The sequence below is a fragment of the Ambystoma mexicanum genome, chromosome 1p (genome assembly GCF_040938575.1).
Source record: "Ambystoma mexicanum isolate Mex_15411 chromosome 1p, UKY_AmexF1_1, whole genome shotgun sequence".
Lineage (NCBI taxonomy): Eukaryota > Metazoa > Chordata > Amphibia > Caudata > Ambystomatidae > Ambystoma > Ambystoma mexicanum.
The window spans coordinates 761,562,087-761,579,325 of NC_090921.1; the positions used below are offsets into that span (position 1 = coordinate 761,562,087).

General features: G+C 45.7%; 1 protein-coding gene across 3 annotated transcripts in view; it reads right to left on the reverse strand.

Annotated features, from left to right (window-relative positions):
* The window catches only part of THEM4 (thioesterase superfamily member 4), a 781,652-nt gene that overhangs the window by 131,177 nt on the left and 633,236 nt on the right, over positions 1 to 17,239 (reverse strand). For all 3 annotated transcript variants that reach the window (XM_069650901.1, XM_069650885.1, XM_069650891.1), the window contains one exon: positions 2,382 to 2,506. In XM_069650901.1, coding sequence (XP_069507002.1) covers positions 2,382 to 2,506 — 125 coding nt within the window. The remainder of the gene's footprint in view (positions 1 to 2,381; positions 2,507 to 17,239) is intronic.

Sequence of the window (17,239 nt, forward strand, 5' to 3'; positions counted from 1 at the left end):
GAGGTAAGGCTTTGTCAGGCCTGCTTGGTGGGTGGAGGCTGCCAACCCCTTTTTCTTTAAGTGGATTGTAGGAATCTTGACTCTTCTGCAACTAATACTGGCCAGACCTCAAAGCTGATGGGTGGTATTATGGTGGGTGTTTTGGAACGATGATGACTAGCCCTGTTTGACTGACAAAAAATATAACAAGCGCCTAGATGGTAAGGGCCCTAATGCTCCCACAGTCTCCGTATCTGCCTTGAAAATTGTTAACACAACATCAACTTGTGTCAAAGTGTGCCTCTCCATCTAATGTGAGGTCCAAGATCTTAGCCAGAAAACAACCTTTTCTCGTCAGCTCCAGTAATGACTACTGCCTAAAGACCACCCTGCTATTCATACCATTGAACGATCCCCCTAATCCAATGCCAACCTCATGATATTATCTAAGGTCAGGGTCCCTACCTCAAAAAAATCTTCTGTCTCCATTGCTTCTCCTTGGGTGGGGGTCTCAAAATTGAATGAACCGTGTACAACAGGTCCCTTCCATAGTGAGTCAGTACGCTGCAGCACAGGAGGCCATGAAAGCCCGAGATGCAGACTGAATAAGTCTTCTTTCCATATGCAGCATCCAACGTCCTTGTTTGGTGGAAGTATAAGTGAAGATTCCTTTGTACTTGACTTACATTTCAGTGCTCTAACTACAAAGAAGTCTGGGCAAAGCTGGCTCTGGCAGCATGGTGGGGGAGAATTATAGGCTTTATACATTTTGTCTTGCCAAATAGCTACTGGAGGTGATGAAGCTGGTGTCTTAAACAGCTACTGACCTATTTTCCTTATCTTGAGCATGCTTGGGACCATCAAAGCTGACTTGAGCACTTGAATGACAGCATAAAGCCCTCCTCCTGAATACCCTGGACGTGCAGATGCAGGTCCATCACTGACAAATCAGCCTCTGAAAGGGTGCAGTATTGTATGGTGGAGATATGGCAGGTGGGAATTGTAGCATCTTTGAAGTAGTAGTGTCATCCTCTAAGGATAGCTCCACATACACTCCATCAGCCTGCCCCTCAGACATCTCAACCATGCACTCAGAATTCCAATGATGTACAAGAGTCCTTTGCTCCAGACCTACATGACCTAAAATAACCTAACCACGTTGAAGATCTTCTCCATCAAACTTTGTGGTAACCCTTCTCCATCAACACCAACAGCCGAGATTGCTCAGAATCAAATAAGAATCATCCCTGAGCCTATGAGGGTCGACAATATTACCATATCGACAATGCCTGGACAGCGCCAATATCTTTAAGCATAAATTCCCTCAACAATGACCAGCGACTGGTCAACACATAGGCAAGTAACTTATAGTGACTCAGGTTTCACCGGAGACAATGGTGGGTCTATATTCACCAATCGGGACAGAGGACAGTTCTCTGCAGGAGATTCCCTCAATGCCAGATGTTCCAAAGCTGGGCCAACTGATGATGCCGGTAACTCACCCACTGGTCCTTCTGTCAATGGCACAGTTGATGGTCTCTTCTTCGCTGCTGCTGGAGTCGTAATGGCTATTACCTTTGAACTTGCTGAGGATTCCCAGGCTGGTCTCGGGCAAACGATATCTGCTGCAGGCCTCAATGTGCCCTTTCCAACATGCTTCTCTTTGTCTTTCTTTTTCCCCATCAGCACTAATTTGCTTTTAGTGGTATTTAAATGTCTTTTCATGTCTGGGCTTTTGAAGCCAGACCAGAAGTCAACTTTATGTCCTTTTTTTCTCCTGGTGGACAGTTCTTGGCACAACTCAGATGATCAGGCACAGAACAAATCATCATGTGGGTGCAAGCAGAAAATGCAAAACCCATTTAGTTCCTTCAGGCGCATACTGTTCATCAAGCAATTGGGCCACACTGTAAATAGTAACATTTTGTTTGCTGCAGAGAAAGGTTCAAAGCTATGCAACTATTCTGAAACCTTATATAACAGTATAGGGAGCAACATACAGTGAATTGTAATTTCGCTGCAAATTCATTTCACTACCACAAAAATATGCTCATCTTGCACACAGCTTGAGAGATTCAACACCAGGCATTAGTGGTGAATAAGCAGGGTTCTGAATATCTAGAAGCAAACCCTGGGATACTGACACGAAAAAGCAATAACATTTATTGTAATCTTTGTACACAGAGCAACAAAATAAAGTACACAGCTTCATAGCAGTGCCCTTCCATTGCTGCCCACTATGTTCCATCAAATGTAGCCCTAGCTCAAAACACTTTGATCAGCTCAGTTATTGGAAAGAAGTAGAAACAAAGGAAGGGAGGGCATTTGTCATGCTTCCACAGCAATGGAATTGTCAAGCATGCCATGTAATGAGGATGAGCGAGACATCCCTGCTTTCTTACCAGTGGCCTCAGAGTAGAGGATGGTGTCATCTGCACTTCTGGCTTGACAAGATATGAAAATCTTCCTGCCCTCAATTTTCTCTACATAGCTTTCCACCACGACCACAGAACCAAGAGGAAGAGGGCTGAAAGAAAGACAAAGAGAGAACTGAAACATTATATCTGCAGAAATACATAAAGAGAAGGAGGCATCCTGTTACCCTAGAGCTGCAGGTGAGGAAACAAGTAGTACTTGTCATCTCAGCAAGCCTTATCAGAAACACATATTTCCTTTTTTCCCTATTGCAGCTATACCTAAAGCAAAAATAGCTGGAGGAGAATCTCTCAGGCAGCGCTTTACTTTATATTTTTCACTATTATTTTAAAATGTAAAAACTCGTATGACACAAAATATACTACAATTACAACACACTGTTTGACTGAAACTTGCAATATTGTTCTTACACAGATGAGCAGACTAGAAAAAAATTACGAAATACAATAAGGGGTCCCTTACAAGAAAAGGGAACAGCAATTCGAGCCTGGTTGAAACCTCTCCACCAGTCCACAATTGTTTTTTTTTTTAAGTCTGGGCCCAATGCTTTCCATGATCGCCTTGGCATGTGTTGTCAAGGGGTGGCTGCGGGGTGTTCCATAGGGGTTGGGGCTGAACTGGACTAAATATTAAAGCAATCTAATGTTTTGCATGGTTCTGACTACCTAGTATTCTGGTTCACTTCACTTTGCTGTACTTTTAAAAGCCTGTGTGAAATCACTGACTCCCTTCTTCAGCAAAGAATTGCATTGCAGCTGAAATAGTTTCTGTCCTAATTTCACAGGACTGAAGTCAGAGGCAGGGTAATATGGTGAGCCCTAGGTTTCAAATGGCACATAAGTCAGACTTTACTATGTGTTTTCATGAAACCAAACCTCAGGAGTGAAGCTAGGTCTGGAAAAGATCTGGGGCTACGCTAATGTCGGGCTAACATTTTGGTTGTAGAGCCTGAGCTTCTATCTGGGGCTACAACCAAAAGACCTGGGGCTATAGCCCCCTTAGTCCGTGCCCTTAAAATGCCTCTGCCAAACCTGTTTCTTGGAGAACAATGCAACTGTCACCAAATAGTTGATGGGCTTTGTACAGTTCTGTGCAGTGGAAAATGCTCCCTGTCTTAACGTCATTTTCCAAGCACGAAAGGATTGGGTATTTGACCCTGTAAGGAGGTTAGGGACCACTCTCAACTTGAGGCTGGAAGCCTACCAGGGCTTTTTCCAGAGCCTGTCCTGCACCAGAGGTGGGGCTTGGCAGTAGGCAGGGCCCTAGTCTCTAGCCCCACGTTATGTGCTTTTTTGTAATTGGAGTGTACCACTATCATCCACCCAATGTCTGCCAATGTGGCTAGAGTTCTCTCTCTTCCTATGCAGGACTACAAATCCCAGAAGCCCCTGTTGCAGACTACAAACTACTCAACCCATGAGAGAAAGATGATTTGAGATATAAGGAGTATGCAAAAGGCAGCTTACCACGCACCAGCAACACAGACACTCCACCGCTGCAAAATACCAACAAACAGCCGCCACTGAATGTCAACAGACCCGCAACGAAAAAGAGACAGGGATAAAGGCCCTTTGAATCCATTCTTCTGTATAAACTGACACTTGGGGAAAACACTGATGTAGATTAGTCTCTAGGAGCAGATGAGCTCTGCATTCTATGGACGGGAGGAGGCCTCAACAAAGGAAGGAGGAATATAAAAGGAATGGATGGCAGTGCAGAGAATGGGTTGTTTGGCTGAGTTGAGGCGGAGAGGAGGCAGACCAAGAGACTAGCTGGAGGAAGGACAGTGGCTGTCTAACCCTGGCAGAGTGTGCAGGAGTGTTGGCTGTGTTGGACCCCTGCGAGTTCTGTGTTTGCTGCTGAACACTGCTGCACAGGAAGTTTGCAGTCTCTCTCCTATCTCTTCGGCTGAGCCGGTGCTGGTGCTTTCCTTCAAAACCTCATTCTGGTCGCAGAGCGATGCACAATGTGCAGGAGTGTTGGCTGTGTTGCCTGGGAGGTCGGGGAGAGCGAGGCAGTGAGAAATGTTGCTTTGGCCACAGCGTAGTAATTGAACCTGTGTTGGATGCACTGCGCTTTTTTCCGATGCCAAGAACAAGACTGCAGCTGAAATCCCAGATGAGTGGATTATCGGTAAAATCTCAAAAGGCATGAAAACATTCTAAGCTTGTTTTACCTCTACCTTAAGCGACCCCAAAACGTGGGTCTATATGCGTAATGAAAGATGCTAAAACTTGGTTGCAGGATTCTGCGGGGGGGGGGGGGGGGTAGAATGCACAGGTCTAACTGACGTGCTGAAGGGGAAAAAACTGCCTAAACTGGCGGCGAGCACCCGAAGAGCAAACCCCTCAACGTCTCTTCCGTTAAAGTGATACAGCAAGCTGATTTACTGATAGGAACATTACGAGACAGTCCTTTTTAAATAAAAGTATTGTTCTTGATCTAACAGATGCCGAAATTCTACAAAGTGAGGCAGCTGCAGATAACTTTGACACCAATTGTACTGAGAATGTCTCTAGTCCAAGGCGCCATTTCCACCTAGAGACAGGAAGGACAGTTCCCGATAAAGCCTTGGATCCTGGCAGGTTGCTTCTGGATGACGTTCTACTTCACTCATTGGTCCCACAGATGACTCCTAAAGGGGAACGTGTGGTTGGTCATCAGGATGACAATGAATGTCCAGGGTTTTTAACGACCATTGGTGACTTTCCTAAAAACATGCCTTCCAATGTAGAAAAGGCCCCTCCTGTGATAACCAAGGCGTCTTCAGATCGGGATAACAATGCAAGAAAGGAGGAGCCAGTATATCTGCCTGGCAAGATCCATGAAGATGAAAGGATATTTTGACTGATACATGCTCTAAGGCACTTAGTTTTCTTAGGCCTTGACGAAAACTGACATTACATCACCCGTCGATTATGTTCAACATTCTCTTAATAAAGACATGATTCTTTTAGGCAAAGATGAACAGTGCCTAATTTCCTTTTCTACTGACTTGGAGGCCCATCAATCGGTTCCTAAGATCCCACAGGGCCCGTCAACTGTGGCTTCACTGGATGATTCAGTCTTTTCGCTTAAACCCTTTGAGGACACAAAACAGGGTTTGAACTCAACAGCATTTAAGTCACAATGCAATATGATGGCTGCTTTGGCCATTTTGCCAGCGTCGTTCTTGAAGTTGTACAAGTCCATAAATGAAAATACAAAGGATTAGTCAACTTTGCTTGCTATGATCCATTCGAAAATCATCTATATTGAGTCCTTCATAACAACGTTGCAATCTAAAGTGAACGATGAGGCAGAATGTGCAAATATGATCCAAAAAAAGCTCCTAATGCACTGGACTTGGAAAGAGCAGACAAAAAATGTCCACTGAATTCAGTTCTGAAACTGCTACAATTAAAATCACTGGTGCAAAACAGAAAGGTGGAGTAATTAATTATGCCTAACTCAGACTTGTCTAATGTGACAATTGATGATTGTACCAAGCCTGGTGAAACACAAATTGCCCCAATATCTAACGGTCAAGGTAATGATCCCAGACTCGGAGAACAGAAAAACCTAGCCTTGCGATGACGCGATCTCAAACTGGATTGTATACTGGGTGGGATACCGTAATAGAATCTCAGAAGGTTGTTGACTTAACGATGAAGGCGACAACGATAACAGAGACACAGGCTATCTCAGTTCTAACTGAAAGCCAAACTTTGCCTAATAAAACGGCAGACTTACAACCGTTTTAGATTTTCCAAAAAAACAAAAAAGGAAACTCAACAGAAAGAGACGCCTCAGAGGAAGAAAACAATGAATTTACACTTGCCTAAGACCAAGAATTCTAACGCTGTTCATGTTTTCATAAGAAACCTTCCTATTCCGTAAATAATCCTACTGCTTACCACCCAGAAAAAAGAACAGTCTTCTTCATGGAAGGGCCTAGCTAATCCACTGGAAACCCCCTCAATGAAAAATCAGATGAGAGAGAATACATGGTGGAAAGTTTTGAGGGTACTGACAAAGACTGTTTGAACTGCTCCGTTTATACGATGGAAGAAGAGGAGGCTCGCAATGAGATGCTGTCTCCTCCAGCCCCGCTCGAGGTACCTGTTCAAACAACAAAACAATGTATTGAACTAGCTCAACAAGCTCCCCAAAAGACTGATTTGACTTTGGGCTCCAGTTAGTTTTGAACAATTGAGGATGTAATGGTTCCACAGCAGGTATTAAAAATCGGCCAGGCCGTTCATAACGTTGGCAGAAAAAGACAAAGTGTAGCTTTATTAAACAGTTGTGCTACGCTTAACCAAGACACCTATGAACAGAAAGTGGGAATCAGTTCAGCGCCCAGGATAGAGTCTAAGCAGATGCTCAGCTCACCCAAGAGGGGGGGGGGGGATCCCAACGAACCGCATGATAAAAAGCCTGTTACTGCAGACCTGAAATGAACACCACAGGAACCTGTTTGGTAACCTTGGAACGTTTATTACCTGTAAAGGATGGCTTGATTCAGAATCGTTCTAATGCCCTAAAGTTACTCCATAATGTGCCATTGTTACCTTTCCTTCAATCAGAAGATATCGTGATAGTGGAATTCCTCAAAAACATATAACTGATAGGGTGATTCTGCATTTGCGATCAAGTGGTGTCAAGACATCCCTGTTGGAAATGGCTCATCATTTTCTCCCAAAGGATTTGAATTTTCAAATTTGTCGGCGAAAGCTGAAATGAAGATCTTCCGCCTTTGATTCAAGACCCTCCTTACTGTCGCAAAACTCCTGCACGGAGGTGAGAAGAAATCATGACCAAACTTTTAACGATGAGAGACACATTGACGACCATAATCTAAATTGTAACAAGTAAAATGATATAGAGGCCGCCGATTAGTTAAGAAAACCTCAAGGGCCACTGAAAATTACATTTAAAAGAAGTGCATTACTATGCTTGCGAAGGATACGGACCAAGGAAAAATTGGCCTGACGGGACGACAAGGTGTTGCCATATATGCAACCAGAATTCTGATTAACCACGAGAAACCTATTGGTGGATGGCTTTTTGGAACACTAGAGGTTTCGCACATTTACCTACGGACTATGACATACAATCGAGTGAGATGAACATAATTTGCTTGCAGGAAACCTGGCCCCTCCTGGTGCCTTCTTTGGATGGTTACGCTTCCCTACTTACCCATGCCTATGGGGATGTTAGAGGTCGCCCATCGGCAGGCCTCATCACCTTCGTTATAAATGGGAATGGCAATGGAACTGTTTGAGAACCCGAATTCCTTTGTGCAAGTAATCAGCGTGCAAAAAGTCTTGGGCCAGGAGGTTCGATGAGGTCTGGTGTTTAACATCTATTAGAACACTGTGGTATCCTCCATTACGATGTTTACCAATATGGCCCTAGACAAATGGGTCTGGTAATGTAACCCACATTATATAATTGTAGGAGGAGATCTTAATTGCCCTTGCATCGGAAAGGGAACAGGTCATTCTAATCTGAGAAATAGTTTACACACCTCAAGAGAAAGTAGAGTTCATCAATTCTAACCACTCAGCAGCTCTAGGGATCTTCGTATCCTCAACGGTCAAATGTTGGGAGATCGTCCTCCAAGAGTAACTTGGTCTAATGGAAATACGTCCAGGATCTTAGATTATGTTTTTGTTTCAAGTTCTCTTTCAGGCTCCCCTCAGTCACCTCTGCTTCTTCTCTCGTCCCAAACTGTCTGGCCGCAATTCAGGAATGGTGTGCCACCAATGATCTCTGCCATAAGGCCAGTAAGACTGAGATCCTCCTCATTGGGACACCAGCTTCCTCCTTTCCTCTCTCTCTCTGGCTGCCCACTCTGGGCCCTCTTCCTGGTCTGTCCTGTGAGGCTAATAACCTTGGCGACATCTTCGACTCCACCTTCTCTCCTTACATCTCTGACGTTTCTAAGAAGTCAAACTATCAGCTGCACCTTCCTGTTCTCACTTTCCCCCAGAAGCTCACTGTCTCCAGAGCTCTGGTCCTCTCTAGGCTGGTCTATTGTAACGGCATATTTCTAAATCTTTCTGCCTCTACTCTTCAACATTTACAATTTATCCAGAACAGCGCTGCAAGACTTGTCCTTGACCTCAAGCTCAGGGATTGTATCTATCCAGCTCTGAAATGTCTTCGCTGGCTCCCCGTGGCTTCAAGGATCAAACTCAAGACCCTCTAAATTGGCACAAGGTTTTTTGGGGCATGGGACCGCTCTACCTCCAACTTCCTTCCAAAACCTCCTCCATCTCAAGCTCTCAGTTCATCCACCTCCAACTCTCTGAGGGTCAGACGCTTCTCCAAGCAGAGAGTTGGGGGGCAGATCCAGACTGGGGCCTCCCTCTGGAACAGCCACCCTGCCTCTCTCAAACTTGAGCAGAACCTCCTTCGGTTATGGAAACAACTCAAGGCCTTCCTTTTTGCTCCTGCTTTCTCTCTTCCTCTCCCCTGCTGATGCACCCGACTGCACCGTGCACTGGTCATCTAGTCACCCCCTAAACTCGGGCCCAGGCTCCTGCATGTCCAGTTGCCCTCACACTGCCACAGAGTAAGGGTGGATGAATATCTACCAACAACTTTTCAAACAAATTGGTTGCTTCAACCAGGTTTTGCCCACTAAAGCAGGCTCTAGGTGGGTGTTTCTGCTGGACCTACTGGACGTTGAATTGTTAATTAAGAAGGCTAACCACTCTAGAGCCCCGAGTCATGACGGTACCACAAACTCAATAATTAAGGAATCTCCTGAGCTTTGGATCCCTTTTTGTTTTTGAGTTATTTAAGCAGATTATGAAAGTGGGCGTGAGTCCAGGCTCTTGGAGATCAGCGATTAGTTGTCCCCATTTATAAGCGCAGCGACAGGGCAGATCCCTCAAATTCCTGCCCAATTGGGCGTTTAGACTCATTGGGCACATTATTTGCGGCCTTCTTGTTAAAACAACTTCAGAAGTGGATTAAAACAGTGGAAAGAGAGCAACCTAGACAGACAGGCTTTGTTAAGGGTGTCAGTACAGACGTAGACCCTTTTTTACAAATTCGTCTTAATTCACAAGGTCTTTTGACCAGGCCTACCAACACTTTTGGTGGCCTAATACAGGGTTGCCCCTTGGCCCAGACGTTATTTAGCTTATTTATTTTTGACATTGGGAAGAACTTGGATAAGGCCAGAGTATTTCTGCCAAAAATAGGAGGCAAAGGTGTGACAAGACTTCATTTCGCCAATGATTTGGTGCTGGTCGATATGACACCAATTGGCCTCCAGCAGAGTTTGGATGCCCTCAACCAATATATGGCCACAAATGGACTGGTGATGAATACAGCAACGTCTACCAGCATGGTACTGAGCCCACAGGTTCCCAGATCGAGTTCATTGTTCAAATGTCATGTTAAGCGAGAACCCCTAGTCTGAAACCAACAGGTAACTTATCTGGGGGGTCTTATTAACAACAGTAAGTCGAATCTCCCCCGCCAACAAGCCCTGAAGGACAAAATGAAAAATGTTATAACCCAGGGTAGGCTGGTTCAAAAGAAATACGGTACATTTTCCAACTTGCCAGTTCTGAACTTTTTTAATGCTAGACCACGTCAGTATTTATATACAGAGCCGAGGGGTTTCGGCTGCCAGCAATATTTACAGCGCCTCCAGGTTGACTTGAAAGAGCCGATCAACGATAATGCCAAGATTAAGTGGAAGTTGTGGCAGGACGATTGGATCAAAACCATAAAAGAAAAGAACACAAGATTCAAACTTCTATGAGAGACAAACATAAGTCATGCGGTTCTCTCCCAAAGCATTTAATTACATTTCCTAACAGATGGTATAGGAACCAGTTTATGAGCTTTAGGATGAACTTGCTAACACATTTTGAAAATGTACAAGCAAGTCCTTTCTGCGGATTGTGGATAAACCAAGATTGTAGATTTTGTTATAAGGAAGGGGTGAAAGAAACACTTAACCACAATTACACTGTTCTGCCCAGGCTTGACTGAATTAAGATCCAAGTACTTGGGCAGGGCAGTTTCTGAAAGACAATGTGTGTATGCAGATGAATTTTGGTCTTTCCTCCAGCCATGGGAGCACTTTGACAACATTTGGTCTTGTGAAGTAATTTAAAGATGTCTTTGACAGAGAAAGTCAAATTTAATTGGAGCTAATGGAGGTGTCAAATATGATCTGATGTACTGAACATATTTGGTATAGGGAAAGATTTGGTATTCTATGATAAAAGGTTTGTAATAAACCAAAAATAAAAAAATAAACAATATTTTTTGTGAGAGAGTCGTTCCTCTTTATGCTTCCAGGAATGGGCTCGGAGCTTCTTCCCTGGGGGATTCTCTCGAGAATCCGTGGCATAACATGAGGGCCTACGCCTTCCCGCCTCTATCTCTGATTCACCGGGCGCTATGCAAGCTCAGAAACATGACGAATTGCACTCTCCTGTTCATAGCCCCTTGGTGGCCAGCCAGATTCTGGTTTTCGGAGCTTCAGCATCTGTCAGTCTGCTCTCCGATCAGGCTCCCGCTGATTCCCGACATGCTTCACCAGAGCGATCAGCAGATGTGGCACTCCTCCCCACAATCTTTCAGCTTGCCAGCCTGGCGCCCGAGTTGAAATCTTTAGGGAGTTTCAATTTGTCAGCGGATAATATGCGTATTATCCAGGCGGCTAGGAAACTTTCAAAAAAGGTCTCAGTATAGCAGCAAATGGCTCCAGTTCTGTCACTGGTGTTTAGCTAAGCAGCTGGACCCCACAGAAGCTGCCATCAACACGGTCCTGTCATTCGTTGCTCATCTGGCAGCTTCAGACACACATGTCTTGTCTTGTAGGACTTATTTGTCGGCTATCACCGCTTAACTGTCCACAGACTCTTGCTCTTTTTCATTGTCAAACCCTGTCATTAAAAGGCACTTTGCAGGTCTACTGCATCTTTATGCACCTGTGTGCAACCCGCATCCAAAGTGGGAATTGAATGAGGTCCTCACTGCCTTATGCCATAAACCTTTTGAGCCCATGGCTACGGTGGACTTGAAGTTCCTTTCATGGCTTTTCTGATTGCGGTGACTTTGACAAGGCGTGTAAGCGAGCTTCATGCCTGGTCTGTACAACATCCATTCCTCACCTTTCATGAGGATAAGGTTGTCCTCCGGAACAATCCTTCTTTCCTTCCAAAGGTGGTATCCGATTTTCATCTGAAACAGTCTATTTCCTTACCGTTTTCTTTCCAGACCCGGCTCAGATACCGAGAGGGTATTGCATAATTTGGATGTGAGACGAGCTCTAAAGTTTTATTTGGACAGAACATCTAAACTGATGAGCTCTTCCCAGGTTTTTGCGACCTTCGTAGACCTGAAAGGAAAGCCGGCCTCGAAAGAAACTATCTCCCGATGGATTGTTTCCTGTATTTCGGAGGCTTATACCGTTCAGGACCTTCAGCCTCCAAAGGGAATTCATGCCCATCTTGTGTGGGGCAAGGCAGCTGCCTTCCAGAAATATGTTCCCTGGGAAACCATTGCCAGAGCAGCCACGTGGGCTTCCCCATCAGCTTTTTGTAAGCATTACTGCTTAGAGCCGATGCTCAGTTTGGTCAGGCTGTTCTTAAGAACCTCTTCCATCCACCCGTTTTCCTGTGAGGAATGCTTGGTATTCTCCCAAAAGTATGGAGGGAAGGGGACGGGACGTAGGAGTATAACAAAGTTACTCATCGTAGTGACTACCTTACTCCTAGTCCATAGTCCCCTTTCCTCCATACGCCTGCCCGCCGTCCACTCTAATAAGTATGCTCTATTATTGCTTAAATGGTCTCAGACCTGGTGACAGAAAAGGACTGAAGGGCGATGTGCAGGGCGGAGCTAAGGAGGGCAGGGTTAAGGCCTCGTGCGGTACCCCGCGTAAAAGAGAAGGACACATTTTCAATTTGATGCTTTTTTACAAAAGGTGCTCCGGTACCGTCCCACAGGACGGAATGTCCCAAAAGTATGGAGGAAAGGGGACTATGGATTAGGAGTAAGGTAGTCACTACGGTGAGTAACTTTGTGAACATGTCATTCTCATCACATTTTGCCAAACGAGATATAATAAGTAAATCATAATGGGCATCATTATGATTTGGGGGATTGTGGTAAAAGGTAGTGATAACAGAATTACTGCCACTTTTCCCGCTCCGATGAATTACAGGATACAGAAACCAGCACTAACTCTGCACGGCTGAATTAATAGCACCCAAAAATGATGGTAATTCCGCCAACGTTAAATTCATCCAGTGGACTGCCATAGAATCCAGTATTAATTACACCATATTAATGCCAATAACTGGCAGTAATTCTGCCAAAAAATGTGCGCAGTTGCCTCCTCCAAAAAGGTGGCTGTAAATACATCCAGATGACGGTGCACCAAATGGCCTCTAACATGGTATGAAAGGGACACACCTTCCCCAAACCCACGTCCAGCATGCAGCCCCAGGCAGTTACTAACGTTGGCATACAGGAACCCCTACTCTACATTGACCTACAGAGAATAGCACAGCAGCTGCAACAAAGGAACCCACCATTGTCAAGGTGGAGGAGACGTGTAGGAAGGAGGCCACCCATTCCCTGAGTCAGACCATCACCCTGGGCACTGAACCATTGCTCTGGGCACTGACAAATGTGCAGTTGATTAAACTTTATGGGCTAGGTCAGCAGACCATAGCAGACCTCCTCACACTCATCCAGCCTGATATTGAGAATGGGATCAAATATACGAACATATCAGCTTCAACAGCGGAGGTATGCATCAGTCATGCACTTTTGTGCCACAGGCACGTTGCATGGTTCACGGCATGTCACAGCCACCATTTTCCAAAGTGCTGGGACAAATGATGGTTGCACTATTGAAATATGTGCACTTATCGTTCTGCCCAGCACCCCTGCAGAAGTGGACGCGATGAAGGCCAGATTTTACAACACTGCCCACTTCCCAAATATAATAGCCTTGGGCTGCACACATGTGGCATTGGTGACACTCCAGGATTCAAAGCATGGAAACCGTACCATTCTATGAATGTACAGTGTAGATGCAACGCAGACATCATGTCGACCCACTGTTGCGTCCGTTATCCTTCAAGTCATGACACCATGGTAATTTGGAGACACACTATGCCTACAAACATGTACACCCACAAAGACAAGCACATTTGTATCCTGGGTATTTATCCACAAAGATAAATAAAGAAGTGAATTGGGGGTTTGGGGAGGTATTGTGCCAAAGATACACTATGCACGTGTAGCAAGAGGCTTCATGGGGCATGATCCACCAGGCCTCACTAACACTGCATGCCATTCACCCTCCACACTGAAGCAGTTGGGCTGAAAAAACGGCACATTCCAGAATGCATAGGAGAGCATACCTGGAATTGTATTTAATTGCTAGAATCGTTGCTCTCTCACTACCTAGAGTTGATGATCAGCCCAGGTGGTTACCCGTGGAAAGCAACCCACCACTCCCCATTAGTACACAATTGTCTGGAGATATACAATAATAAAATATACCAATTGAAAACACTGCAATAGGCACACATCAAATACACCACAATGACCCAAGAAAAAGCCAGCACAGGCCACAATATGCCAAGTACCCTGTGGCATGTGCATAGAGGATTGGGGATGCAGAATATGGGGGGTGCATATATATGCTGCAAATCAGGACGGCCACAACTATGGGGCATTGTCAACTGCAAGGAAAATACACCCCGATGACACTTGAGTGAACCCAAATTACTTCATGGAAGTCAAACGCCATCACCACTTAGGATGGATGAGTAAGACCATTACCTATATGAAAGTGAACCAATGTCATTCCATTTACAGGTGACTCTGGCTTCCCATAACTACCATGGCTCATGGCCCTGATAAGGAACTCTGGGACACTACAGGAGATTGCCTACAATGAGGCACACACAAGGACCAGGTGGTGCATAGAGCGCTCATTTAGACTCCGGAAGAAAGTTTCTGGTACTTTCACGAGACAGGAGGGGCACTTATGTATAGTCCAGAGAAGGTTGGGAAGTGTGACGAATCGCAGAATTCTGTCTCTAACCCCTCAGGGTTAGGCAGGTGAGTCTGCTACACGATAGCCTCTCTAGTGATAGAGGCAGGAGGGACCACACCTAGAGAGTCCCCCCCTCTTTGGGGACAAAGCCTGCCGTTCTGGAGAAGAACTCCTTAAGTCACATCCCCACTATCCTCCTTTTAAGACATTCTGTGAAGAAGAGGAGGCGAAAGCCCTCCAAGTTTGTTATTGCCAATCAAGTCCTGTGCTCCTACCTATGAATGAAAATACACAATGTAATGAGATGAAGAAACTCAGTGGAAGTATAACGAGTAGGAAGCAAACAGTAATAAAAGATTCCTGTTCCGATGAGAAACTCCCTAACACACTTACATATAAACCATCAATAATAGCATCCGCTGGGAGAAAATACGAAGAGCAAATTGATATGTGTTATCGTCATGCAGAATCCTTGAATAAACCTGCAAAGCAATACTTCTATGGTACTGACACAAAGAAAACCACTGGAGTAATACAAATTGCAAACAGAACAGAAAAGGACTTTGACGCTGCGCCAGGGAAGTTCCATGCAGCATCATGAATTGCAGCGGAGGAGACCCTGGAGAGAGAGAGGCCCAGGAGTTTCAAATCAGCTGTACGAGTAAAGTTGAAGGAGAGAGAGACGCAACCCTTCCAAGTTCAGAAGGAAAACGGCGTGCACATCCGAACCTGTGGCAAATTGAAGGAGAAATCGAAGCTGAAGGACTGCTGAGTCCTAACAGCAGTCGAGTACGAAGTGCTGGCGTGACCGAGAGTCAGTGGACTTGGAGTCTAGGAAACACGCTGAGAACACTTGTCCGAGTACACTGAGAAGCATGCTTACCAAAGCAGAAGCCAACCTGAAAGTCACAGAGGAGTATGCCGTCTTGAAAGGAGGCACAGTGACGCAACCCCTTCAAGATAAAGGTACCATGGAAAGTGGGATAGCAGGGAGGGAAGTCGAGAATAACAAAGGGGATATTCCTACTCGTCCCAGTAAAAAACAAATATCGAAGATACCGAAGAAAAGCAAGAAACATTACAACACTCATACACGTTCCATAAATTACCAAGTATGGAAAAAAAAGGGAGACTTATTATTGAAACAATCGTACTAGTCCCAGTAGAAATAAAGAGTCAAATAAAGAGTCAATAACACATGACGAGCACGATAATAGTTACTGGCATGATCATACTCGTCCCAGTAAAAATAAAGGGGCGCATTACAAATCTGGCGGTATACGTTAAAAGGGTCAGTAATGGTATTACCACCACTTCTACTGTACCGCCAAATTAGATGCTGACAGTATTACCATCAGCGGTAACACCACCAATGGTAATACCGTTGGCAGAATGAACACTGTCAGTATTACCGCTGGCGGTATTACCACTTTATTAGGAAAATGGCATTAATACTGTTCAAATTGGGCGGTAATACTGCCAAAAGCACAGTGCACCTTACTGTGCACCTAAAAGAAGGTACATGCATACAGGTAATGGAAATTAAGCCACAGGTGCACCCAATTCACTCAGGAAGGGTATATAAGGCCCACAATTTCCCCCAAACACACTTTTCAACACCATCATGTTGCCACTGGCTTTTGTGTGCATGGACATGCAGCTGCTCCAGCTCTGCATTGAGCTGTAGAGGCTCCAAGAGCAGGATGCAGAGGAGAGGAGGGGAGGGGGGAGATGCCATGAAAGGCGAGCGTGCATACCCTGGGTCAGGCCCTCACCCTGGACCCTGACTGACAACCAGCTAATTCACCCTGCGCCGGCTGAATAGGGAGACCATTGCTGAGCTGCTCATCCTGATCCAGGATGACAGAGAGCAGGATCAACATCAGCACAACTTTAGCCCCCCTGCTGAAACTTGTGTCGGCCCTGAATTTCTTGGCAACTGGCACCTTCCAGGATACTGTGGACATGCTCCACAGCATGTCCCAGCACACGTTTTCAAATATGTTCCTGCAGGTGCTGTAAGTACTCCTGCGCAATGTCTCCCAGCACATCTCCCTGCCCACCACCCCTGCACAGGAGAATGACATGAAGGCGGATTCTATGAAGCAGCACACATGCCCAAATTAATAGCTGCATTGGACTGCACCCATTTGGCATGGGTGGCCCCTGTGGCATCTGAGGAGGTATACCACAACCGGAAGCCGTACCACTCCCTGAATGTCCAGGTCACTTGCAATCCTGGACTGCTGTGCCCTGCTTCCCGCTCACAAAAACCCCCCTTGCAACGTCACACACAATTGTCACTGGTGCATCTTGGACACCTGCTTCAGCACCTTTGGTGTCAGGTGGTGCTGTGAGCGGCACCTTGGGGTGCTGAGCTGTGACCCCTCTGTGGGAGTGTCAGAGGTAGAGGGCTTAGACCCACGGCACCCGATATTCTGGAGGGTGGGCATCATGCAGACATTCAGCAAAGGCAGACATGCCCTCTGTGTGCTCACGCATTCTCTGCCCGACTGTGGACATGGCAGCGGTGGCCTGGCATAGGGAACAGGACATACGGCAGGAAATCCTTTGTAGGCAGTTCTTCATGGCCTGAGTATGATCGACCTGCTGGCCCACCAGTATCACAAGCGATGCTTGCCGCTGCTCTGTGGCATCTAGCCTTGTCCATATAGCTGTCATATTGTGCACAGGGAGAGGTGGTGGGCTGTGGGGAGGGTGCGGGCTGAAGAACAGGGAGTGGAAGCACATGTCCTGCTCCTCCTCCTTATTGGTGTAGCCGCTGAC